Source organism: Bos grunniens, chromosome 20 (assembly GCF_055505025.1).
Source record: "Bos grunniens cultivar Pamir isolate PY7600 chromosome 20, Bosgru_T2T1.0, whole genome shotgun sequence".
In the NCBI taxonomy this organism is placed as follows: Eukaryota; Metazoa; Chordata; class Mammalia; order Artiodactyla; family Bovidae; genus Bos; species Bos grunniens.
The window spans coordinates 61,603,144-61,630,592 of record NC_141184.1 but is presented as its reverse complement, the minus strand read 5'-3'; the positions used below and the strand labels follow the sequence as shown (position 1 = coordinate 61,630,592).

The window sequence follows — 27,449 nt, the reverse complement described above, 5'->3', positions numbered from 1 at the left end:
AACAGTATCATCAGGTAGTAATACTATCCCATCACAGGTAAGGAGGCTAACGCTCAGGTTCCTTTGTTGAGATCACACAGGAAATAACAGCCTTGGTTGCTGCCAGCTCCAAGTGCACCTTCCCCTTCTGCTGGGCTCTCCTTACCTTCCTTCTGACTCAGCGTATCTTCTCTAGCGTAGGAGAGCTGCTTTACCACACGCTGGTGCACCTCCCAGATTCATTTCTTTAAACACAGACTTATGGTAGTAAAGGAGACTACTTAAAATGATTCTATGTATTATCAAAAGACTAGAAGAATATATTCCGAACAGCATGGTAGGACTTCCATTTTCTAAGCTTTTGTGTCTATTAGTTTTTTTTTTCTCCTTTAAAATTTTTTAATTAAAAAAATATGAGTCAGAAAAAACTATATTTTTTCCCTATATTGTCTATCTTTTAAACAGTGGGGCATCTCAGTTTCAGGCTATGCAGACCATTTCTAGAAATGCACATAAGAAAAATGCATACTTCATCACCATCCCTTTGGCTTCTCATTTGTATCTCCTGTTAAGACAGGGTCTCTCCTGTTTTACTGACTACCAAATCTTCAGTACTAGAACATCTGGCCAAAGAAGGCACTTGGCATATAACTGGCAAATGAATGAGTGAAGGATATATACTATTCTCCTTCCAAATTTTAGATATACTGATATGTTCTCATACTGTTTCAAAATAGAATACATGTCAAAAGTCAGCTGAAATAAAAAATATACAGGGAACTCTTTTTCTGAATCTCACAGCTTGTTCACGGTGGCTGTTATGTGTTGAACTGTGTCCCCTCCAAAAAGGATAGGTTGATGTCCTAATCTCTGGGACCTCAGAATGTGACAGTGTTTGGACACAGGGTCTTCGCAGGTATAATCAGTTAAGATGAGGCGACTAGAGAGTGTTGGTCTCTGATCCAATACGACGGCCGTGTGAAGACAGGCACAGGGAGAGGGACACGTGAGGACAGAGGATTGAGGGGATATGTACTCAAGTCAAGAAGGTCAAAGACAGCCAGCCAAAAGCATCCGAAGCTGGAAGGCTTCCCCAACACGCTTCAAGGGAGCTTGGTCATGCTGACACCCTGATTGCAACTTCCAGCCTGCAGAACTGTGAGACAACACACTTCTGTGTTAAGCCTGTGGTACTTGGTTAAGGCAGGCAGCCTAAGGAAACCAAAAGCGGCCTTGACTTTGAATTCCTGCAAGTAGTGGGGGAGGAGTCACCTGAGCATTATGACCTACAAGCTTCCAATGACTTTCCACTTTATTTTCTGATAATGGAAAATATTTTCAAGAACATGCCCAGTCAACTCAGGAATGCCAGCAAGGTAAACAATAAAGGGCACACACAAAACAACAGGTAACTGAAATTTTAATAAACCTACGTATTTACATAAAAACTGCAAAAATCAACATTACAACACGGGTTTTCAAAGATTAACATTTACAATTATAGTAAAATATAGTTTCACAAGTTAAATTTCCCTGACACTTCATTTCAGTATTAATCTAACTCTTTATAGTTAATCAAAGTGGTATTATTTCATCTTTTTTTTTAAAGCATAGGTGTTTTTAAGTGAAATGTTAACATGGGACCCCAGTATATAAAACAGAAAGTGAAGCTGTTCTAGTTCATGAGAAGGGTTTCAGAGGGGGCCTCACACTTCCCTCAGTATCACCTCTTAAGATTCGTAGCACCCTAAGCCTTGTCTGAGAACTGAGGACTGAAAATATTAACAATATACACTAAATGAGATTTCACTGACAAAGAAGAACTAGAAAGCTTATTCGGTAACCAATTTGTTTTTCCACATGCTTTTCTTTGGTTTTATCACCTTAGAAAATTCCTCAAGTATTAATTATGTGAATGGCAGCTATATGAAGCAAACATTATATTTCTGCTTTGCTGCATTCTCCCACCTGGTCTCCTTTTTTCTAAACATTTTTGCTGCTCCTTAATTTTATCTTTCCAAAGCATTAGTTTTATGTCTTACTACTTCTTACTTACTTCCTACTACTTCCTTACTACTACTTACTTACTTCTTTCTCACCAGGAGAAGGAAATGGCAACCATTCCAGTATTCTTGCCTGGAGAATTCCATGGACAGAAGAGCCCGGTGGGCTACAGTCCATGGGGTCAAAAGAGTCAGGCACGACTTAGTGACTTGTACTTCTCTACCTGGGAAATTATCTACAAGATAGATGCTGCCGAATAGGGTCCAATAACAATGATTTTTTTAAAAACATTTTCAAGGCAGTCTCTTGTTCACATTAACAAAAATAAAACATTTCTCATGAATACAGCCTTGAAGTCAAGCTAATTCTTGGGGTGATGAAGCATTCCAATAAAGCGAAGGGAGGTTCTAAGTAAGATGTAACATCACGGGGCCTTAGGATGGACGTCTAAACAGGACAGAAAAAGAAACAGTAAAAGCTCAGTCTTTCTATCTGAGGTTTAGAGGAATGGCTGGGCTGTGGGAACATGAAGTGGGAACACAGTGACGTTGATTAAAGAAAGGTAAGAAGGTTGCACTGGACCCCAGTGGGCACAGGGCCACAGGGAAGCAACGTGTGTAAGAGTTATTTACAGGCCATGGCCTTGGGTTAGCTGGCTGGACTTGCTCATTAAGGTCCTTTCTTTGAGACTTAACTCTGGGTAGATTATTCACTCCACAAACACGTCTGTATTTCACAAACACTGGTGCAGTGCTTACAGTGTGCTCCAAGTGCTCACAAAAGTAACTCATTTAATCCTCATAACAACCCTGTGAGGTAGGTACTATAATTTGCCCCATTGTACAGATGAGGAAATGGACACAGACAGGTTAAGCAACTTGCCCACGGTCATAAGGCTTGAAAATGTTGATCTTGGATTCAAACCCCTTTCAAGGGAAGAAATGACATCTTTGGCTGGGATGAGACATTTGTCCTAAGAAGTCCCAGGAACCGGCCTAAATAAAAAAGGAAAGAGCAGCACCAGGACTGATGACTTCACTCGATCGTCACACCACAAGGACACAATATCTGAATCAATTTGAACAACATAAATATAACTTGCACACAGATGAGTCCAGAATTTCTTCCACTCTCAGTAAAGGCCCTTAGTAAATTTGAATTTGTTTTGAAATGTCTGAAATGCAACTGCAAACTGTCTTAACGTGACTTACCAGCTAAACCAACCAGAAGCCTATTCATGAGGCATTTGCTTCTCTCTCACAGACACCAGCATAAAAAAGATAGTAAATAAATATTAAGCATGATATAAAAAAGTGGCTTCAAATAAGTTTTAAGAATAATCCTGTACATCCCAATTCATTACTTTATCATATTCTTGAATCTTTTGCTTTATGTGAGAAAGTTTATTCTTCAGATAATCACAGCGTTCTTTTTTTTCTAGAAATGTAGGATCCTGGAAAAGAAACATAGCTGTTATCCTGGCCGCTGGCTTCCTCAGTGAAAACCATAGAAACACACATTATCACCCAGAAAATGGCTTTTCATAGCAGATTTCAAAATCTGCCCAACTAGAATAATAGGAAGTTCTCTACATGTACTTCAGTAGATTTTATTTTTTAGAACAGCTTTTGGTTCACAGCAAAACTGAGTCAGAAGTAGAGAGCTAACGTGCCCTTAACTTGAGTAGTTTAGAATACATTAAAGAGTAAACCATGGATTACTAAAAGCACTCCCCAGCCTCTACTGATTTGTGCAATTAAGTTAGGGATGGAATTAGAAACCTCTAGAAGAACTTAAATCTGTGAATGAATGTGGGTGAAGAGCTCCGTCAGGGGGCTCATTTCCCTGGGTTCCTAAAGCAGGACACAGCAGAGTGTATTCAGGACAGAGAGGACAGAGGGCGCCCAGCAGCCAACCGCGGTTCCTAACAAGTAGCATCTTAAGAATCACAAAACAAGAACTACATTAGCTTCAACAATCTGAAGTCTGTCAGCCGACACCACTGTACCTGGATAAGGCTATACCATAAGAAGGAAATGGTTTTACTCACATTTTTCTTTTTCTTAAGCTCTTGGTGGATTCTTGAAATTCTCTCATGTTCCTAAAAATAATATATCATATACGTGAATGAAAATACTTGCAGTTACTCAGATCGTATCTCAAGAGGACTTCCCTGGTGGTCTAGTGGTTAAGAATCTGCCTACCAATGCAGGGGGACATGGGTTCGATCCCTGGTCTGGGAAGATCCCACATGCCGCAAAGAGCAACTAAGCCCGTGTGCCACAACTACTGAGCCTCAGTGCTGTAACTACTGAAGCCCGGTGCTCTAGAGCCCGCGCTCTGCAACAAGAGAAGCCACTGAAATGAGAAGCCTGGGCATCGCAACTGGAGAGTAAGCCCCCGCTCGCTGGCACTAGAGAAAGCCCGCAGGCAACAACCAAGATCCAGCACAGCGAGGGGGGAAAAAAAGAATGTCTCAATAGTACACTGGCCACTGAGTACTGAGTACACAGTGGAGACGAATAAGCCTGGCTGGCAGACTCCTGCCCGTGCAGAGCTCAGCCTGAGGACCAGAGGCTGTCTTTTGTGATACAATTAATATCTCCACTTTGGATAAGGCCTGGAGGAGACACCGAGACTAACTGCGGCCCTGTCGTTTGGCTACTTACTTGCCAAGCCGTGGTAAAAACCAGAGGAAATGAGTATTGTCGACACCCTGTGGGATTATCATTGGAGGACTCAGTGTCTCTGTGCCTGCTGTAATCAGGACCCTGCCACCCCACCAACTGCAGACCCACCTCCTGAGCCCTGTTCACTCATAAGCAGCCTACAAACCTGAGACCACCGGGCCTGGGCTTCGAGACCACACAAGACGGTTGGGTTTCTAACATCTGTCTGCCAACCAGCCTGCTATTTCCAACCTGCGCTGATCTAGATGCTTGGCGCCTGCTCCTCCCTTCCTCATCTAAACTTGGTCGCCCTTCTTGGAACTGTGGACCTTGTCTGTTCACCAAACGGTACTAACTGATCCTGGGCCTGCCTTCTGTGCTGGACTCCTCCTGGTTCCCTGTACAGGTGTCTCGCAGCCAACACCTTTCCATCACTCCAAGACTGGGAAAATGTCACGACTCCACACATTGGGCTTGGAGAGCTCATAGTTATAACTCATTTAAATGTACGTGTAAAAGTCTGGTCAAAACAAAATGCCCAACTAACAGAGGTCTCAGGAGAAGAATATACATATCTACATATAAAATATGCATGTGTGTGCTAAGTTGCTTCAGTCGTGTCCAACTCTTTGCAACCTATGGACTGTAGCCCTCCAGGCTCCTCTGTCCATGGGATTCTCCAGGCAAGAACAGTGGAGTGGGTTGCCATGCCCTCCTCCAGGGGATCTTCCTGACCCAGGGGTTGAAGCTGTGACTCTTATGTCTCCTCCTTTGGCAAGCGGGTTCTTTACCACTTTGCGCCACCAGGCAAGCCCCATATAATATGGATATAGACTCTATTTACATACATTTGACATTTATTAAAAAAATGCTGTATGAGTTTTAAAAATTTCAATGACACAAGTGGTAGATTAGATTAATACATTCTTTTTATAAAGGATAAATGTTCCTTTACATGTGTGTTCCTTTACACACAAATGTGCATAGCAGCATTATTTATAATAGCCCAAACATGGAAACGATTCACTGTCCATTGTCTGATAAATGGATAAAAAAATTCATACAAAGGAATATTATTATTCCACCACAAAAAATAATGAAATATTGATTTCTGACCCAACATTGATGAACCTTGAAAACATGAGGCTAAACAAAAGAAGCCAGACATTCGAGGCCAATTCCCAGGTGCCGCAGCAGTAAAGGATCTGCCAGTGCGGGAGATGCGCATTTGATCCCTGGGTTGGGAAGAGCCCCTGGAGGAGGAAATGGCAACCCACTTCAGCAAACTTGCCTGAAAAATTCTGCGGACAGAGGAGCCTGGTGGGCTACAGTCCACGGGGTTGCAAAGAGTTGGACACAACTGAGTGCCAGAGCATGCACACACTTATATTACTGCATTTACACCAAGTGTTCAAAATAAGCAAATTCATACAGACAGAAAGCATTAGTCGTTGTCAGTGGTTGGAGAGGGGGGAAGTGGGGAATTAGTTCTAAGGGGTATATTTTTTTTGTAGGGGTGATAAAAATGTTCTGGAATTAGAGTGGTAATGGTTATACAACTTTGTGAATATATTAAAGCCACCTAGGGAGTTTCCTGACAGTCCAGTGGTTAGGACTCTGGGCTTACACTGCTGAGGGAGTGGGTTCAATCCCTAATCAGGGAAACTGGGATTTCGCAGGTTGTATGGCATAGCTAAAAAACCCCACAAACACCCAAAACAAACAAACAAAAAAACCACGAAACCACTGAATTGACACTTAAAAGCAATGAATTTATGTCATGTGAATTATATTTCAATGAAAGAAATGCATGTCAGGTAAAAAAATGCCATTGATTATGAGGGCATCCTAATTTCCCAGATATTAAAATGTGAAAAAGACAAAACATTAGAGAAAAAGCATGAGTCTCCTATGACTGCCATGTCCACCTTGGTTTTCCTTTCTGCCATAGCCACGGTCATCGGTCTGAAGCACGGGCCCTGCAGCTCACACGTGCAGCCTCAGGTCCACTTTCCACCCTTACCCGCTGTGCTCTCTGGGCCTGGGGTGCAAGCTGCTCAGCTGTGACTTACCTGGAGAATGCACGGCCACTGGCGGCTCCTCTACACTCCGTCCACCATTTGTGAATAAACTCTCCTCCAATTATCTTAGTTTGAGTGTGCTGTCTGTCTCCTTTGGGACCCTAATTGACTCAGTGTGCACCTTAGGCAAATTTATATTTTACTTAAGTAGGAAAATAAAATGCAGTTTAACAATTGAAAGCAAAAGACATTAAATGATATATTTTGAATTGTCACCCTGAAGATCTCAAGTGACTTCCCCAGACAGCAGATGTATACGGTTATGCCTTCTCTACATTTTGGACAAAGTCAGAATTCATCCTTCCTCTATTGGAACTCTTCCCCAACAGTGCAGGCCCTCACCTGCTGGTTTTCTGAACGATGCGGCAATCTGCTCATCACGGCATCCAGCTCATCAAACTTCCTCAGGACGGCCTGGACTTCTGCGGAGAGCTCTTTGTACTCTGCAAACTGGTCCTGGAACACAGCTTTATAGCGTTCTCGCTCATCACTTGTCTGAATCATAGGGTATTTCCTGAGGGAAAAAAATAAACCAAAGTTGAAGCGTGGCCAAGACGGTGGAGTAGGAAGATCCTGAGCTCACGTCCTTCCATGGCCACAGCAAAATTACAACTATTTATAGAGCAACTATTGCTGAGAGAGACCAGAACACTAGCAGACGATATCTTCTACAACTAAAGATGTTTACTAAAGAAGCAACCACAACAAGATGGGTAGGAGGGCAGAGATACAGTAAAGTCAAGACCCATACCCCTGGATGGGAAGCCCACAAACGGGAAGCTGACTACAACTGCAGAAGGTCTGCTCAAGGAGTGAGGTGTCTGAGCCCCACACTGGGCTCTTCTGTACTGGGAAGACAAGGCCCCAGAAAATTTGGTGTTGAAGGTCAGCAAGCCTTACTTTCGGGAGACTCTGAGGCCTGTGGCAAATAGTCTCTACCCTTAAAAGACGCACACAAAATCTCACACGCTCCGGGATCCAGAGCAGAAGCAGTTATTTGAAAGACGTCTGGGTCAGACCCACCGCTGATCCTGGAGAGCCTCCCAGAGAGGCAAGAGGTAATTGGAACTCGCCCTGAGGACACAGACACTGACAGCAGCTATTCCGCAGAGCTCGTTCTACCACAAGCGCCATTCTGGAACCCTCCCTCCGGCTTCCTGGTGCAGGGACCAGGCCCTGCCCACCAGCCTGTGAGCACAGTACTGGGATGCCCTGCCCACCAGCCTGTGAACACAGTACTGGGATGCCCGGCCCACCAGTCTGTGAGCACAGTACTGGGATGCCCGGCCCACCAGTCTGTGAGCACAGTACTGGGATGCCCGGCCCACCAGCCTGTGAGCACAGTACTGGGATGCCCGGCCCACCAGCCTGTGAGCACCAGTACTGGGATGCCCTGCCCACCAGCCTGTGAACACAGTACTGGGATGCCCGGCCCACCAGCCTGTGAGCACCAGTACTGGGATGCCTCAGGCCCAGCAGCTAGCCAGGTGGGGTCACAGTATCACTCACTAGGGGGCCAGGTGGGCCCGTCCACCAGAAGACCAACACCAGCTCTGGGACCCCTAGACCCTGTAGCCAGAGACCCCAGGACCCAGCTCTGCCTACCTGTGGGCCAGCACTCGCCCCAGCACCTGGCCCTACTAGTGGGCGCACACCAACTCCAGGACCCCGGGACCTGGCGTCACCCCACCAGCTGACTGGCACTACCCTTGGGATCCCTTGGGCCCCAGCTTTCCCATTGACAGGCTGAAGTCATCGGACTAACCCTCCCCCCCACCCCCGCCCACCTTTCTTTCCCCTGGCCAGACCCCAGCATACCCACCAGCACCAGAAGACCAAGCTCAGCTCTGAGACACTTTGGGCCCCAAAGCAGCTGCCCTGGGACCGGATACAAGCTTTGAGACACCCTGGACCCCACAGCCAGCCATGCTAGGAACTAGCCTCATTCAAGCAGGCTGACCCTAGACCTGGGCTCCCCAGGCCTGCAACCACCAACCCTGGAAACCAGCTCTGCCCATCTGTGGACCAACACTAGCCTCAGGACCCCCGGGACTTCACAGGCATCAACCTTATGACCCAGCTCCACCCACCAGTGGCCAGCAACCTCCACACAAGGCCGGGCCTGGCGGCAGGACTAGGAGGCAGCCACGCTGATCAGACATCCACGGTAGGCAGCCTGCCGTCACAGCAGGGCCCATGTAGCCATCACAGGGGATACGGTTAGAGCATGCAGCTCTGGTGATGAGAAGGGAGTGCGCCGCGGGGACACACGGGACATCTTCTACAAAAAGCCACTACTTTAAGGTCAAGAAACAAAACTGCCAACCAAACACACAGAAATAAAAACAGCAAATTAGGCAAAATGAAGCCACAGCAAATTATGTTCCAAATGAAGAAACAAGATAAAACTCCATAAAACCAAGTAAAGTGGAAATAAGCAAACTACCTGATTATACTCATAAAGATGTTCAAAGAACTCAGCAGAAGAGTGCATGAGCAGGGTGAGAAGTTAGAAGGTTTAAACAAAGAGTCAAAAAATAAAAAGGACGCCGAGCTCAGCTGAAGAATATAATAACTGAAATGAAAACTCTACCGAAAAGGAGGCAATAGTAGATAAGATGATACACAGCCACAGATCAGCAAACTGGAAGACAGAGCAATGGAAATCACTCACTTGAGCCAAAAAAAGATTTAACAAAAAAATGTGAGAACACTCTAGGAGACCTCTGGGGCAGCATGATGAACACTGACATTCACATTATAGGGGTCCCAGAAGGAGAACAGACAGAGAAAGGGACAGAGAAAATATTTAGACACATTAATAGCTGAAAACTTCCCTAGCCTGGGCAACAAAGGAAAAGCAACAATTTATCACAAGGGAACTGGCATAAGGCCATCACGTGACATTTCAGTAGAAACTCTGTAGGCCAGGAGGGAGTGATAGAATATATTCAAAGTGATGATAGGGGAACATCTACAACCAAGAAATACTCTACCTGGTAAGGCTTTCATTCAGATATGATGGAGAAATCAAAAATTTACAGACAAAAACAAAGAACAAACAAACAAACAATTTTATGGACAAGCAGAAGATAAGACTTAGTACTACCAAACTAGCTTTACAAGAAATGTTAAAGGAACTTCTTTAAGTAGAAAAGACCATTAACTAGAAACCTGAAAATTAAAAAAAGAAAAATCTTATTGGTAAAGGCAAATATACAGTAAAGGTAGTAAATCAGCCCTGTACAAAGCTGCTGCTGCTGCTGCTGCTAAGTCACTTCAGTCTTGTCTGACTCTGTGCGACCCCATAGACGGCAACCCACCAGGCTCCGCCATCCCTGGGATTCTCCAGGCAAGAACACTGGAGTGGGCTGCCATTTCTTTCTCCAATGCATAAAAGTGAAAAGTTAAAGTGAAGTTGCTCAGTCGTGTCCAACTCTGTGCGACCCCATGGACTGCAGCCTACCAGGCTCCTCCATCCATGGGATTTTCCAGCCAAGAGTACTGGAGTGGGGTGCCATTGCCTTCTCGGTGTACAAAGCTAGTGAAAGTGAAATCACTCAGTCGTGTCCGACTCTTTTCGACCTCATGGACTGTAGCCTACCAGACCTCTGTCCATGGGATTTTCTAGGAAAGGGTACTGGAGTGGGTTTCCATTTCCTTCTCCAGGGGATCTTCCCAACCCAGGAATCGAACCTGGGTCTCCTGCACTGCAGACAGACGCTTTACCCTCTGAGCCATCAGGGAAGCCCGTATAAAGCCAGTAGGAAGGTTAAAAGACAGAAGCCGTAAAACCATCTATGTCACCTGTAAGTAGTGGTTGCCAGAGAGGAGAGAGGTGGGGGAAACAAAGAAACTGGTAAAGCAGATTAACAGGTAAAAACTTTCAGCTGCAAAATAAATGAGTCACAGGTAGGACATGTCCAGTGCAGGGAGTATAGTCAATAACTACGTAGTATCTTTGTTTGATGACAGATGATAACAGACTTATCCTGGGGATGATTTTGAAAAGTATAGAAATACTGTATCATTATGTTGTATACCAGGAACTAACATACTGTTGTAGGTCAATCATGCTTCAAAAACAAACTCATAGAAAAAGAGATCAGATTTGTGGTTACCAGAGGCAGGGGTAGGGGAAGAGGAAGTTTAGGGAGAGAAAATTGGATGAAGGTCATCAAAACCTATGAACTTTCAGCTATGAGATAAATAAGTATCAGAGACGCAATATACAACCTGATAAACACAATTAACACTGCTGTATGTTATATATGAAAATTATTAAAAGAGCAAATCCTAAGAGTTCTCATCACAAGAAAAAAATTTTTTCCTTTCTTTAATTTTATATCTATATGAGATGATGGATGTTCACTAAACCTACTGTGATGAACATTTTATAATGCATGTAAGTTCATGATTTCATTACACTGTACACACTAAACATAAACAGTGCTGTAGGTCACTTATATCTCAAAATTGGAAGAAAAGAAAATCAAAGTGATAACTTTTTCATTAAAACAAGAGGAACAGGAAATCAGCTTATTACCTTATTTCTCAGTGACCATACTGTACCTTCAGTTCAATATACTACCTCTCAGGAAACAAACAACTGTTCAAATATAATTGACTTTAAGCAGAGTATTAACTTGAAGATGAACAGAAAAATGAAATTCCAAATGGAACCTTGCTATCTCTACCTTGAAGAAAGGCAGATACTCACGCCACGTAGTCTGGCATCACAATGGGTTTTGGGATGTGGCCCGGGGGAATAGGTCCACTCAGAAGTTCAGGTTTCATTTTTGTTGCTCTCAGTTCTTTAAAATTAACTTCTTGGTCTCTCTGTCTCTCACAACTGGTGGCCATGTCACACTACAGTTAGAGGGGAAAAGAGGATTTATTTATAAACAGAGCCAAAAAAACTCAACTTCATTCTTAGAGGAATAAAGACCCAGCACAGTCAAAAATAAATAAATAATAATAATTTAAAAATCTAGTCTCATTAAAAAAAAAAAAAGGAATAGAGTGCTTGGGGGCCCCACTGGGCAGTGCCCAGAATACCAAGCAGGCTGGAGAGGCTGGTGGATTCCAGGAGAGGGGTTTCCACATTACAAATAAAGGAGTAAGGTTCAGAGAGATTCAGTGAATTCAAGGTCTCACAGCTATGAAGTGAAAAGCAACAATGAAAACCCAGGCCTTTCTAGTTAAGACTGCGCTCTCACTGCTGAAAGCCCAGGCCCTGTGAGTTGCATGGCACAGCCAAGAAAAAAAAAAACCTAAAGCCCCTCAAAAACAGTACTTTTTGACTTTTGGGTTCTTTAAATGAATAAAAGGAGGAAATCAGTTTACTTAAATGTATATCGTGTCCGACTCTTTGTGACCCCATGGACTGTAGCCTATCAGGCTCCTCCATCCATGGGATTTTCCAGGCAAGAGTGCTGGAGTGGATTGCCATTTCCTTCTCCAGGGGATCTTCCCAACCCAGGAATCGAACCCAGGTCTCCCGCATTGCAGGCAGACGCTTTACCGTCTGAGCCACTAGGGAAGCCCTGGTATTCCTAAATGTGTATCACTCAATCCTAAAGTTCCCTGAAGTTCTGGTTGTGGTGCTGTGCTTGTTGCTCAGTCGTGTCCAACTCTTTGCGACCCCATGGACTGTAGCCCACCAGGCTCCTCTGCCCATGGGGATTCTCCAGGCAATAACACTGGAGTGGGTTGCCATTTCCTACTCCAGGGGATCTTCCCAATCCAGGGATCGAACTCAGCTCTCCCACATCGTGGGCGTATTCTTTAATTACTGAGCTACCAGGGAAGCCCGAGTAGCACACTAGAAATGAGGCTGTGATGGGCAGAGGTGGGCAAAGGCATACTGCTTTCCGTGACATAGAAGAAAGCTCCCTCCACTCCTCCGGTCTTCAGTCTGTGCTTGCTGAATAAAACTCCATCAACTAATTGACAGTGGCTGGGGAGGGACCCTAGTCTATTGAAAACAAAATATAAAACAGGAATTTAAAACCTTGCTCTTTACCTGGTCAGGCAGCTTTGCAAATCCTTTGTTTCCTGATTTCTCTCTCTCTCAGAGGCTGCCTTTGAGGTCTCATTTAACATTAGCTCACGCTAAAAACCTCCAACTGTTAACTCACCAAATAGTGCAGCCCATGGATAAGCCCAGCTTAGACGTGGAGGCTGCTGACTTGCCCTGGGGGAGGGCTACTGAGAGGGGAAGCCTGCACCCGGCAGGTGGAAGGGGAACCAGGGCTCCTCCGCAGAAACGATGCCCAGCCACGGACCCAAACAGCAGGAATGCGAGTGGAGAGCAGAAAACCCAGAGGAAACGGGATCAAACAAGACTATTTTAGGAAACATATTCTGAGGTTAGCATCTGTTGCACTTTGTTCCTCGCTGGTCAGAAGGCCACTTCTTCATCCTATTGAATTCTTTAATGCTTAATCTTGAAAATCCAACATGGTATTAAAATCAGTGGAAATTTTTTGGCTTAAGTAAGTGAATTTCCATTTCACGGCATCCCTTTCTAGCTTCTAAATATTTAACAACCTGTTTTCCCCCACAGCTGCCTGAGAAGTGTCTAGGGAGCACACTGACCCTCTTGGTCAGCAGCGCTGGGGCAGGCTCAGACTGCATGGTCAAAATCACGAACTCTACCCAGGTAGTCACATTGGACAGGAGAGTCCATGTGAGGCTCCCCGCTCAGTCAGTCAGTCAGTTCAGTAGCTCAGTCGTTTCTGACTCTGCGACCCAATGAATCGCAGCACGCCAGGCCTCCCTGTCCATCACCAACTCCTGGAGCTTGCTCAAACTCATGTCCATCCAACCATCTCATCCTCTGTAGTCCCCTTCTCGTCACACCTTCAATCTTTCCCAGCATCAGGATCTTTGCCAGTGAGTCGGTTCTTCGCATCAGGTGGCCAAAGTATCGGAGTTTCAGTTTCACCATCAGTCCTTCCAATGAATATTCAGGACTGATTTCCTTTATGATGGACTGGTTGGATCTCCTTGCAGCCCAATGGACTCTCAAAAATCTACTCCAACACCACAGTTCAAAAGCATCAATTCTTCGGCGCTCAGCTTTCTTTATAGTCCAACTCTCACATCCATACATGACTACTGGAAAAACCATAGCTTTGACTAGACGGACCTTTGTTGGCAAAGTAACATGTCTGCTTTTGAATATGCTACATAGGTTGGTCGTAGCTTTTCTTCCAAGGAGCAAGTGTCTTTTAATTTCATGGGTGCAGCCACCAAGTTTTTTCAAGCCAAAGCTATTCATTTTCCTTACCTGCCTGTCCCTAATTCCAAGATTCACCTTTTAATATAAAAAGGAGTTCTAAGAAATCATATTTCCACACAGACTATCTCACCTGCTTTACATTTTCCCCCCTGTTTTTATGCTCTTAACATTTTCTTTCACTCCTTTTGGGTGAACCACACTGATACCAATTCAGAAAATCTCCTGGGGAAAAAAATCTAGAACTAGACATGACACAAAAATGAAAACCTCTTCAGGCTTTCACAGGAAGGAAGTTCGTTGGGCTCCAGCCCTAGGACACACCACTCTCAAACAGTACTCCAGATTACAAACACATGGCCCCAGATTTCATGACCTTTCTCTGCATCTAGCAAAAACTAGTCTTGTCACAGAAAAGCTTTGCTGTGAGGCAAAAGAAAGCAATTAAGCCTGGGGTAAGTAATGTTATGGATACAACTACTAAGCTTTTCAAATAAAAAATGGGCTGGAGGAATACATTGTCAAGTTGGAAATGGGGAGAGTCAGACATGTGTTTCAGGGTGCTTTTGTTCAATTTCTGATTGTCCCTCCCTGTAAGTGTATTTGATGTCATGATGCACAGACCCCAATCCCAAACCCACACTATTACTTTTTATGCCCAGATTAGATTAGAAAAAATTATTTATTTATTTGGCTGCATCAGATCTTAGTTGCAGCATGTGGGATCTAGTTCTCTGACCAGGGATTACACCCAGACCCCCTGCATTGGGAATGTGGAGTCTTAGCCACTGGACCACCAGGGAACTTCTTCAGGTTAGATTTTGACTTTTCTAGTTTAGAAATCTGCTCAACACTTAAGGACTTAGAACTTCTTTCTGTAGAAAACTGATGATCCATTTAGCTTACTCTGATTGTTAGTCACTGAGTTAGTCACAAGTCTAACTGAAATGTATATCCTGATGCAATTAATGTTGAATAAATAAATGAACATTTAAAATGAACTAAAACACAAGAGAATCAGGAAGTTAAAACAAAGTACAATTAAAAAACAACCAAAATGCCCCCCTCCCAAAGCAGTATTTCTCTAATTCTATGAACAATGTTTAAACTGTAGAGGTTTGTAACATTTGGTCCACACTGTCCTGTGAGAGAGAAACTCTTCAATATTCTATAGATCAGCTATTAATACCAGTCTCACTTATTCCCATGCATGGTCAGTCAGGACTGGTCAGATATCCCTTGATTTCTAAAGATTTATGGATCTCCAAGAAAACCACAGCAAGGCTCAGCTGTAATTCAGATGACTTCATATATGTGTCAATCATTTAATGCAACTGACCCTTTAAAAACCATGACTAATTACAGATCCTCAAAGTTGCTTTGATCAGTGAATAATGTTGAACTTGAGATACTATCATTCATAAATTGATTTCCCGAGGAGATGACATAGAAACACAAATCTGTGAGTTATTTAGTTTTGTACTTCTTGCTCGCTTGCTCTCACACTCACACACAATCACTCCACTAATCTTTTGTCTGTGTTTTTCACTAGATTTGTAAGCCCCTGGGAAATGGAGATAATGTTCCTTGTTGCATCCATGTCACTGGCCCACAACCTGTCATGTGTTTGTTCAGTGAATGAATTAATGATGACACCGATGCTTTAATCATGATTGCTGAGATAGGCTGTTGCTCATCCACTTAATAACGTTCTTATTTCAACATGAACAAGATGTTTTCAAATAGTATTAATATTTGTATGTTACAACATAATTGAGAACAAAGTAAAAAAGAACCTCATCAAAGGTATTTTCAAAACGAATGCATTTAACAAAAAAGAACTTAAAGAAATTAGCAACCCAGTTAAAAAAAACTGGACAAGATATAAACAGACAGTTAATAGGGAAGAAAATGCAAACATATGAAAAAGGCTCAACCTCACTCCTGATAAGAGAAATGCAAATTTCTACATTAGTGATATTTTTCACCTACCAGGTTGACAGATGTTAACAAATTTCCTAACACTGTGTGGTGAGGGTGTGAGGAAGCCTGTAGTGTGTTGGGGATAGAAATTGGTAGACCTTCTACTGGGCAATCTGGCAGTCAAACCAAAAATGTACATGTCTTTTGATCCAGAAACTCTCTTCTCAGAATTTCAGTGTTCTTGCACGTATATGAAAGGAAGTCCGTGTAAGTATGTAGTCGTATGTATAAGGTAATTCACTGTAGCACTATTTTTAATAGTGAGAGGCTAGAAACAACTTACATGTTAATATCTGACTAAATGAATTACAGTCTAACCACAAAATGCAATATTCCGTAGTTAGAAACCAAGAATGCAGAAGTTTTCTATGTACTAATAAGGAAAAATCTTAGAAATACATTGTTAAGAGAAAAAAGTAAGGGATATAACAGTAGGTGTGGTATGCTACCATTTGTGTAAAAGGAGGAGTAAAGCAAATAGATATCGATCTAACACACTCCTGAAAGGAAATACAGGATACTGGTAACACTGGGTGCCCCCACGAGAGAACTGGGAAGCCACCATACAGGGACGAGAGAAGACTTTGTGAGACAGCCTTTTGCATTTTGAATTAAGGGAATACACTTCCTTTTTAAAGAAACAAACAAATCCCAAGGTTGGATTCTTATCTTCTTGCTTAGAAATAATGCCCAGGGACTTGCCCAGTGGTCCAATGATTAGGACTCCATGCTTCCACTACAGGGGCACGCGTTCAATTTCTAGTCCAGGAACTAAAATCCCGCATCCCATGTGGCCTCCCCGGCCTCCAAAAAAAAGGAAAAAAATAATGCCCAATATCTTAAAAAAAAGAACTTTTCAATGAGGTAAAATTATGATTGAAATATATTACATTATTCTATATATACAATAATTATAATAACAGCATCTCAGTTAATCCTCTCAAGCAAACTTGTGAGGTAGAAATTATTAGTATCTCAATTTTACAGATTAAGAAACTGAGGCCTGGGAAGGTAAGCACCTTGTCTACCGTCACAGTTAGTAAACTGTGGAATGGGGATTTCTTTCCCAACACGACAAAATTTGGCATCTGAAAGCAGCGTGACAAGAATAGGAAAGAATGGAGAAGAACTGAAGACACTGAAAAAAATGAGGGAGAATCGCCTTCATTAAAAAAAAAATTAAATATATAATAAGAACCAACTGTGTTCACTTGCAGAAACTTTCAGCTAACAAAACCAAAAGATGCTACAAATAGCCTTGTCTGATTTGGCCCTCTTCGTATTAGAAAAAAGCTAAAAAGTTCTATTACGAACTTACTGCAATAGATACTTTTACAGACAGGTGATCTACAAACAGACAAGAGAGAAAATTGGCAAATCCAAAGATAAAATATGATGTGGACTTTGTTCTTACCATTTTCCTTTTCGATGGCAATGATGGCTCACTTATCTGGAACAGAAAGAGTTAAAATGACTTTTTAGAGGTGTGTGAAGCTACTGAGCAAATAGTTTTGTCCCTTTGTATTTACAGCCCAATTTCAATTTTATAGATACTGCTTCTCTACAGATGGATTCCTGACTCTCCTGGCCACACTTTGATGGACCAGTGGAGAATGAGAGGAGGAGAAATAATTGTGACTCCCTGTCAATCAGGAGCAGAGAGCAGAGCTGGCAATAAGGAGATGGTGGCGACGATTATGGAGTTGCCTTGAACTACCTAGAGATTTTATTTATTCTTGATTCCCACTGCCTCACACAATTAAAGAGTTTGGAATGGTTACATTATTAATTTTATAATTAAAAAAGCTACACGTCAGTATGTCTTAACATTTAGGAAGTTACAGCAACACAAACAGGCATCATTCAAGTTTAATCAACCATTATGCAAAGTCTTATAAAAACAAGCTTCTGTTAGGAAAAGGAAAAGAAATAACAGAATTATATGAGTGACAGCCATCATAACATAGAATTTGAAGTGATATTAAGAACTCCATTATTATTAAATTACATAAAATTATAAGGATGTGTTTCACCATCTGATTTCACACTGATTAGAATTTAAAATTCTGTACTTTGCATACACAGATGTAAAACTTAAAAATATGCTTACAATACTGAGATAAATTTATAAACTCCAAGAAAAGTGGGTTTCAGATTTCATTACAGATTTAAATGAGCACTTTGCTCTTGCAACTGAACAATTATGCTTTTTATTAAGTCTTACCATACTAAGGAATCAAGATTGTTCTTAATGATGGGCCATTTACTTTACTGAATATGTTGTTATTCTTCTTTATAGAAATTCAATAGCTGTGTCTTCTCTTACCTATTGGACAGACAATAGTGCAACCAACGAACTATATATTACCTTACACATCTGGGGTCTACTTGCGACATTACACAGCAGTGACACGCCAGAGTGGGTTATCTGGTCAGAGCACGTCAGATACGGAGTGAGGCCTTTGGAACTTCAGACCATTAAAAACAACAACGACGGCTTTGTTTTGAGAACTATAGGTATTTAAGGAGGGAGCTAATAGCAGAAAGAAAGAACAAAGATGGTGAAATCCCTTACCTCCTGCTGCTCAATGTATTCCCTGTGTCTCCGAGCCGCCTCGTGCCTCCACAACTTTAGGCAAACCAAAGCACCGATGAGATAAACAATCATGGTGACAAAGAGGAAGATCATGGCTGCTATCTGCCCTCCTTCCACCCGGCAGAATCCTGCGTTCACTGGCGTGTTAAATAACGGATAGTAGCAGAGTCCCCCTCGGTTGGTATCATTCACGTAGACTATGGCTGCGGCCATGTACAAAATGAACAAGGAGACATTGATTCCAAATTCAGTGAGGGGCCACCAATTTGAGTCCAAGAGGATGGTCCGATAATACATGGACATGCCAAGCACCAGGATGATGATGGTGGTCACCCAGGCCAAGCCAGCAACCACAAGGACAAAAGCAGTTTTGGGGCCACTGTAGTAATAGCCCCCATAGGTGCTGCCCAGGCCACCCACGCCTCCGATGCCGTAGGGCTGTGAATACCCAAACATGTTATACCACTCGCTGTCCTTGTGAATGTACGCTGTGACACAAGCGAAAACGCCGGCCCCCAGCAGCAGCTCGGCCACCCCCAGGATCCGCAGCAGGCCTGCCCACGACTTCATGTAGGAGTACTTAAGGTGGTACTCCTCCACCTTCTCGCTGTAGGTTCGGGCTGTGTGCGTGTGTCGGCCTAGGGATCCATAGGGATCGTGAGGAAACACGGCCTCAGTCTCTTTCTGGGAATGCCAGCTGCCTTCGGACTCGCCGTGAGGATCTTTGCAGGAGTTTGGGGGTGAACGATGGTTTGATCTTGTGGGCGAGGCTGGAGGTGAACACTCCACTCCATCGGAGATGTATCTGATGTCTGACACTGGCTTATCCCACCCCGGGTCCTTTTTCTTCCCTCTGAAGAAGTTCTTCCAGGACTCAGGGACAAAGCGTCTTACAGGCTTGAGATCCGGCGCTATGGCTGGTTCCTCTGTGTCACTTGAGTAGAATTCTGGGCCGAAGGGTGGCTGTAATGGGAGAGGGGGTGGTGGCAATGGATCAGCGCTCACAGCCAGCTCACTGTCTCGAAGAGTCTGGAAGGTTCTTACGGTGCCATCTGGATAGTCCGAGTCCCTTGGGACCTCATCATAGTGTCTGTCCCGATTCCTGGATCTTCTGTCACTGGATGACATTTGTGATGTTCACACCTGGGGTCAGGATTAAAGTTATCTCTTATGCTTAGTTATGTATCCCTTCAATGATGCTGGTTTTAGTCACTTAGTAGCAAATGATCATATTCAGGAAACCAATATGATCATATCTAATCATCATGATATAGAGAATGACAAAGCAAATAAATACATTTTAAACATGTGTAACAATTACATTAGCCAGGGATACAGAACCATTCTATGAGATTTAAGGGCAATTAAAATCTTAAACCTTAGGGATTACAGCATTTATAAGTCAAATTTACCTACGAGCCCTATAAACAACAAAATGTAAAAAACCAAAAATGAGACTAAATTTTAATGCAGGGTGCTAACACATTCCAAGCAGAGTCCTTTCCTCAAATATCTAAATAAACATATTTAAGAGTTTGAGCATACCAAAATTTGATGGGTCAGCAAATACTCACTTTCATTAACTCAAGTCTGTTTTGGAACAGCCCACGAGAATCAGTCTGGTAAACACATGGAGTGGAGAGCCCCTTTCCTTCCTAACTTGGGAAGTCATGTTTTGGGAGTCACTTCTTCCACTCTAATGGGATAACGCTTGATACTAGAAAATTGACTTCTCAGAGCCACAGCAATGCCCATGGACATCACTCTTTCCAGAGCAATTATTTAAAGGTGATTTGCTGAGCCATGGAAAGACTCATAAAGTATCTCAGAAGACTTGCCTGGTGGTCCAGTGATTAAGAATTTGCATGTCAGTGCAGGGGACATGCGTTCAATCCCTGGTCTGTGAAGATTCCATCTGCCTCCGGGCTACGAAGCCTGTGGACCACAACTACTGCGCCCAAAGCTTTAACCCTGTGAGCCGCAACCCTGTGAGTTGCTTGGGCGCAACTGAGCCCAAGCACCTAGAGCCTGTGCTCTGCAATAAGTCACACACCGTTAACTAGAGAGTAGCCCCTGTTCACTGCAACCAGAGAAAGCCTGTGCATAGCAACAAAGACCCAATGTAGCCATAAATAAATAAAAAATCTTTTTAGAAGGTGGTGTCTCTTTGCGACCCCATGGACTATACAGTCCATGGAATTCTCCAGGCCAGAATATTGGAGTAGGTAGCCTTTCCCTTCTCCAGGGCATCTTCCCAACCCAGGGATCAAACCCAGGTCTCCTGCCATTGCAGGTGGATTATTTACCAGCTGAGCCACAAAGGAAGCCCAAAAAGCTGTCTTGCTAAGCTAAGTTGCTTCAGTCGTGCCCGACTCTGTGCGACCCCACGGACGGCAGCCCACCAGGCTCCCCCGTCCCTGGGATTCTCCAGGCAAGAACACTGGAGTGGGTTGCCATGTCCTTCTCCAATGCAGGAAAGTGAAAAGTGAAAGTGAAGTCACCCAGTCGTGTTAGAGAGTATTTAATCCATCTGAAAAATAGAAAATATCTATAACTTTTTATCAAACTTGATGATTTCCTTCAAGAAATCAATGACCTGAACACATATGCAAAAAGGAAACTATTTGCTATTATAACTACTATGTTTAAGGTACAATGCTTTTCTCCCTCAAACTGCTCATGAGTATTTATTGAAGGCTCACTGGGCACATGGTATTATACTTGGCACTGTAAAGTTCTCAGAATTAAAGCTGGTAATCCCACCTTTACGATGTTGAACAATTTAGAAATTCCTAAGGTTTTGTTTTTACTTTGTCAAACAGAGATCTATCACTCAAACAATTATTTACCAAGTACCTCTCACGCACAAGGTTTCCTGAAGATGTATCAGTGAAAAAAGTTGATGGAAATCCTTGCCTTCATGCAGCTTAAATTCTGGGGGTGGGGAGCAGGGATGACAGATGATAGATAAGGCAAGTGAAATAGATGCCAACGAACAAAGTTAGGAAAGAGGGTAAGAAGTGCAGTGTGGATAGGATGCTATAATTTTACATAGAGTGGCCAGGGAATTCTTCAGAGAGAACAAGACATCTGAATATAGAAACGAAGGAGATGAGAGAAGATGCCAGGCAGGTATCAGGGGAAGTGTTTTGGGCAGCTGGAACAGCTAGCATAAAAGCCTTAAAGTGGGAGTGCCTAGCATTGTTGAGGCATGGAGGCAGCAACAGCATGAGGGTGCGTAGCAGAATTGAGGCTGTCTGAATCCTTAGGACTTAAAAATCATTAGAAAGGATTCAGGCTTCTATTGGGAGTGACATGAGAAGCCACTGGAAAATTTTCAGTAGAGGTCTGACATGATGTTATTACCTTTTTAAACAGGATCACTCTGGATGCTGTGTTAATAGTGCATTCCAGGAGAAAAGAGTGAAAAGAGGGAGACCGGCTAGGAGGTCACTGAAATACAGTTGACCCTTGGCCAACACAGGAGGAGTTGGTAAGGTGTAGTTGGGATTCCAAACCCAGGGATTCAACCAACTGCAAACCACTCAGTACTGTACATATATTTATTGGAAAAAAAAAAAGTATCTCAATGGACCCTCACAGTTTAAAGCTGTGTTGTTCAAGGGTCAACTGTACTCCAATGGGCCATGGTGGTGGCAACAAAGATGGCAAGAAGAGGTCAAACTCTCTGTACAGGGAATTAAAATTTTTAATAAAGAAACTTCCAAACACAATAAAAAGTGGAAAGAATAGTATTACGAGCCCTTATGTGCCCATTAGCAACCTTCAATAATTATCAACTTATCAATACTGTTTCATCTATACCTTCCCCCTTATTCATGAATAGATTAAAGCAAATCCCAGACATCAGATCATTTTATCTACAACATTTCTACACTGCCCAGCTTAGTCCTTGGAGGAGCAGCCTAAAGAGAGTCTAAGATACCTGTTAAAAGTTCAGGCAAAGCTAACAAGTAGGTAGGCTGCCCACTGAAGGGTATATACTACCACAGACTAAATACAATCACCTGGGTATTGAGTGGAGCTGGAGAGGTCTAAATTCTGGGGTTTTCTAAGGGGGCACTCCAATTTTAAAGAATTAACTGTGAGTCCCAACATGGTGCCCAATGAAAAGTAGGAGAAAAAATTTAGTACAGAAAATAATTTATATAAATGATAGCAATTAGCAGTATTTTTTGGTCCTTTATCTCTTTATCTGTTGTCTAAAAGTACTTAAATTCTAAGAATGCGTAGTACTAGTATAATTCTTGAAATACATTTTCCTAAAAAAAATAGAGGCAAAAGCACAACAAATAACTTTAACAAGTTTTACATATCCTTCAATATCTTTGATATACAGGCATTTAAGGGATACCAGTTTGGCGAATGGAGAAGGCAATGGCAACCCACTCCAGTACTCTTGCCTGGCAAATCCCATGGACGGAGAAACCTGGTAGGCTGCAGTCCATGGCGTAGCTAGGAGTCGAACACTACTCAGCGACTTCACTTTGTGATCACTTTCATGCATTGGAGAAGGAAATGGCAACCCACTCCAGTGTTCTTGCCTGGAGAATCCCAGGGACGGGGGAGCCTGGTGGGTTGCCGTCTCTGGGGTCGCACAGAGTCAGACACGACTGAAGCGACTCAGCAGCAGCAGCAGCAGCAGCAGTTTGGCAAAAGGAAATGGCAATCCACTCCAGTATTACTGCCTGGAAAATCCCGTGGACAGAGGAGCCTGGTAGGCTATAGTCCATTGGGTTGCAAAGAGTCGGACACGACTGAGCGACTTCACTCACTCATAATGGATCTAATTTATGCTCACTTCTAATGGCATCACCGACTCAATGGACATGAGTTTCAGCAAACTAAGAGATAGTGAAGAACAGGCAGGGCTACATACATGGGGTTGCAAAGAGTGCGACGCGACTTAGAGACTGAACAACAGAAAGACTTCTGAAAAGTAGCTTATTTGAATTAGATCACCTTGGTGGTGGTTTGGTTAAGTCGCTAAGTCGTGTCCGACTCTTGTGGCCCCATGGACTGTAGCCCGCCAGTCTCCTCTGTTCCTGAGATTCTCCAGGCAAGAATACTGGAGTGGGTTGCCATTTCCTTCTCCAGGGGGATCTTTCCGACCCAGGAATCGAACCCGGGTCTCCAGCATTGCAGGCATATTCTTTACTGACTGAGCTACAAGGGAAGCCTAAGATCACCTTAAAAAGTCAAAATTCCAAATTTGGAGAAATGTGTAATAGCAAATTATGTGATTTTAGAAGGGTTCAGTCAGTTGTATTTTTACATTTCTATATCTGGATACCGCTAGCATCTTTCAGGGTCTCATAGAGCGTCCAGTTACAATCAGCACGCTGAGGCAGGGCGAATTTTTGTTTTGTTCAAGCCCCGGGGCCCTGACTTCTTTCGGTCTGCAAACACCATAGCGGTGATTAGAAGAAACGGTCTCCCCAGGAAAGTTACAGGAATCCAGTTGGTCACCTTTACACCACAGAATCACCACTTAGCTGGCTTTTAAAGTTACGCTGGGCCCCAGACACAGGCAGATTTCACACACTACTGGTTTCCAGTGGAAAGGGAACTGCGCTTTGAACCGGGAAAAGTTGCAAGCATCCTTGTCGGGGTCTCTGCCCAGGCCGCGGCTCATCGCTCCGCACCCCGCCCCACCTATTGGTTCGGTCTTTAGCTCTGCACCCCCAGGTACGCGTCTCCGAGTCGGAGTGAAAAGGCATTTTCAGTCTTTCAAGATTCCGGCCCAAAGCGGCCGGAACTAAGTTGGGCCGGACCAGCCCAGGTCGGAATAGCCCTGCGCCCGGAAGCACCGCGGCTTCCCGGCCGGGGGTGGGGCGCGTCTCGCCCGGCACCTGTGTCCGCCGCGTGAAACCTGGCTGGCCGAGGGGCCCTCCTGCTTCCCAGGCCCCAGCTCTCCCCGGGGCCCGCACCCCTTACCGCGCCGGCGGCCGGCCTCGGCCGAAGGTGGTGGCGGGCGGCGCAGCAAGCGCGCGGCCAGGAAGCTCCGAGGGGCCTACCCCCCTCCCCACCGCGCACCTGCCTGGGGTCCGCCGGCCCCTCCCGGCCCGCGTCCCGGTCACGTGGGCCCCACCCCTTGGGCCCAGCTCACCTGAGCGGCCACCTGCCGAAGCGCCCTCGCCGCCCGCGGCTCCGAAACCCAGATCGGGCTCCTGGGGCGGGGCCGGGCCGAGCTTCGCCCCGCCCGGCTTTGTCAGGCCCAGACTCCCGCCTGGGGCTTGGGCGGGTCGGTGTCCCCCACCCCCGCCAACCACACCTTACAGCAATAGCTTCGGATCAGGCTCCGCTGGGAGAGCTCTGGAAAGGTCTTTAAAAGAAAAGAAAGTGAAGTCGCTCAGTCGTGTCCGACTGTTTGTGACCCCATGGACTGTAGCCTACCAGGCTCCTCGGTCTATGAGATTTTCCAGGCAAGAATACTGGAGTGGGTTGCCATTGGATTAAACCCTCCGGAGTGTTCTTTGCAAGCTTGCCATTCCCTTCCTTCCCTACTTTTGAAAAAGTTTGGCACTGGATGAAGGAGACTCGTGTCCTATGTCCAATGACACATGGCAGACAGTGCATGTTAGGAAACATTGAAATACAGAAGAAACAGAAAGAAATTCAATATTTTAATTTTATATAAATTACGTAAATAGTTTCCAGAAAGTTATCTAAAATATTCCACTGTACAACATATAAAAATGGCATCTGAGAAGCTAGAGACCAGAGAGAAATTGTGAATAAGGCACAAAGTTTATTTACACTCATAATTGCATTTATAATTCTTATTTACAGCCCATAGAGTTTCTGTGTTCTGAATTACTCCTTCACATTTTCTGGTATTTGGCATAACGTTCAAATGCACTTGATACACACTGACCTCCTCTCCCAACACCACTCACAAGACTAAATAAATACTAGAGGAAAAAACTGAGATTATATCAAGGTTTGAGCTTCTATTTACTTCAACATAACAGAGGTCAGTTCTCTGTGCTGAAATACTAGGAGAAGAATTAACAAACTAATTCACCTGAAGTCTATTATCACCGTTCAAGTACCACTGAATAACATGAGTGTGAATCTGTCAGTTAACAGTCTCATGGGCAGGCTGCTTTCTATGTCCCATCGCTCTCATAGTCTTCTATTATCATGTCTTCTTCTTCCACATCTCCCTGGGCTGAAAAGGGCTGAGGCTGGCTGGCCGGCAGTTCATTCCCACTATTCTGACTCAGAGGAAGAGACCAGGTTTCAGGTTCAGCGCTTTGAATGGGTTCACCCAGTGCTTCCTCTGCAGACTGCCCTCCAGTGAGCTGGGCTTCATCTCCGCTGTCCACCTCTATCATTCCATTCTCCCTGTCAGTCAGGGCTTCCATTTTCAACCTGCCAGATTCATAACACAGGCACTAATAATAATCAAAGGAGAGGATTCTTTTAAATTACATCAAGAGTTTGAAGATTATAAAGCCATCTCCCGTGGTCTCTCATTTACCTTCCTTGTGCTTTTTAACCAGGCACTCCAGTTTATTTAATAATATAAACAAAACTAAAAGGTAAATGACAAACTGAATAAATCATTACAACTTATATAATACAAGTTAATTAATATCTTTAGTAAACAGTTCTTATGAAAATAAAAAATTAAGTGAAATAAAAAACAGATATAAAACATGAACAGAGAGCTTACAGAGAAGAATGGTTACTAAATAAATTGCTTAACCTAATCTGTAATTTTAAAATGGAAATTAAAATAACACTGTCATCTTTCAAACTGGAAAAGATCTTTAAGATAATAAAACCCAGTGGTGGAAAGCATTAGGAGAAAAGAACATGCTTAAACATTGTAAGTGGGCATTAAGATTGGCAAAACATTCTTGGATGCAATCTGGCAATATAGAGCAAAGGTGTATATCCATTGATTTAGCAATTTTATTTCACAGAATTCATCCTACATAAATAGTATTTGATATACATGATGATTTAGCTTCAAGGAAGGTTGTAATAACAAAAGCTGGAAACAAGCTAAATTAATACAGAACAAGGTGTAGGTTCAATTAAAGGAAACTATGCAGCTATTAAATAGAAACATTAAATATCAAGTTTAAGTATCAGAATATTCAACATTATCAATATAAATCAAAGATAATGTTAAATATGGTAAGTGAAAGACAACAGTACCAGTCATTGTGATAAGGAGCACCGACAAATCCTGCCTCCCAATTCAGATCAAGTACTTGAACCAATAATAAAATAGTGACTCTCGTTCTTTTAATTACATCTTAGGAGGAAAAAGACAACAGAAGACAACTGTCTTCCCTTGATTTTTATGTCATAATCTTGGAGGGAAAGGAGCCAGTGAGAATAGCTGGTCCTTCTTTGATTAAGACAGAAGTGAGGAAAAATGGAAAGTTTGTAAAAGGTCTGAGCCCTGATCATATCCCACTGGGATGATGCTCTAAAATCCACCCATTATTATCTTCCTGTAAAAGGAAAGGTGCGCTCCCCATAGCTAAGTCACTGTACAGAAGAAACCATTAAACAAAGGCCTTTATTGAATCTATGAAGGTAGAGGGAAAAAAAATCCCAGATAAGCAAGTTTTCCATTTGGGACCAGGAATAGGAGAACTAGTAGAAGGGGTACTAGGTGCCGTTTCTATCATTTACTCTCACCCTTAAACCAGGATGTGAGTGCTTTCTAAACCTTTTTTAGAATGCCTGAGTGCATAATTTGATCTTATAAATAAGCCAAGTAGAAATGAACTACAAGCACTGTGTTAATCACTGATATTAGCCTAGAAACTATTTTGCAATAGAATGAACAGTATAGATGGAGATTTATCCCTATATTTATATATTTTTTTCACTTGTCTGAATTTTCA

At 43.3% G+C, this 27,449-nt stretch overlaps 2 protein-coding genes across 5 annotated transcripts in view; both read right to left on the bottom strand.

Annotated features, from left to right (window-relative positions):
- Positions 1 to 1,382: 1,382 nt before the first annotated feature.
- On the bottom strand, positions 1,383 to 24,759 carry MARVELD2 (MARVEL domain containing 2). Of its 3 annotated transcripts, none has more exons than XM_086362073.1 (7): positions 24,613 to 24,759; positions 18,535 to 19,698; positions 17,374 to 17,409; positions 11,454 to 11,602; positions 7,076 to 7,247; positions 4,034 to 4,084; positions 1,383 to 3,436 (listed from the first exon to the last, which is right to left on the bottom strand). In XM_086362073.1, the coding sequence occupies exons 2-7, from the start codon at positions 19,681 to 19,683 to the stop codon at positions 3,314 to 3,316; spliced, it is 1,680 nt and encodes a 559-aa protein (XP_086218199.1). In that variant the 5' UTR covers positions 19,684 to 19,698; positions 24,613 to 24,759; the 3' UTR covers positions 1,383 to 3,313. The 3 variants fall into 3 exon arrangements, with proteins under 3 accessions (XP_086218199.1, XP_086218197.1, XP_086218198.1); XM_086362071.1 differs by having other exon boundaries at positions 24,686 to 24,759; XM_086362072.1 differs by having other exon boundaries at positions 24,514 to 24,753.
- A 430-nt stretch (positions 24,760 to 25,189) lies between these two features.
- Positions 25,190 to 27,449, bottom strand: part of RAD17 (RAD17 checkpoint clamp loader component) — a 33,952-nt gene continuing 31,692 nt past the window's right edge. For both annotated transcript variants that reach the window (XM_086362069.1, XM_086362068.1), the window contains exon 17: positions 25,190 to 25,953. In XM_086362069.1, coding sequence (XP_086218195.1) covers positions 25,689 to 25,953 — 265 coding nt within the window. In that variant the 3' untranslated portion in view covers positions 25,190 to 25,688. The remainder of the gene's footprint in view (positions 25,954 to 27,449) is intronic.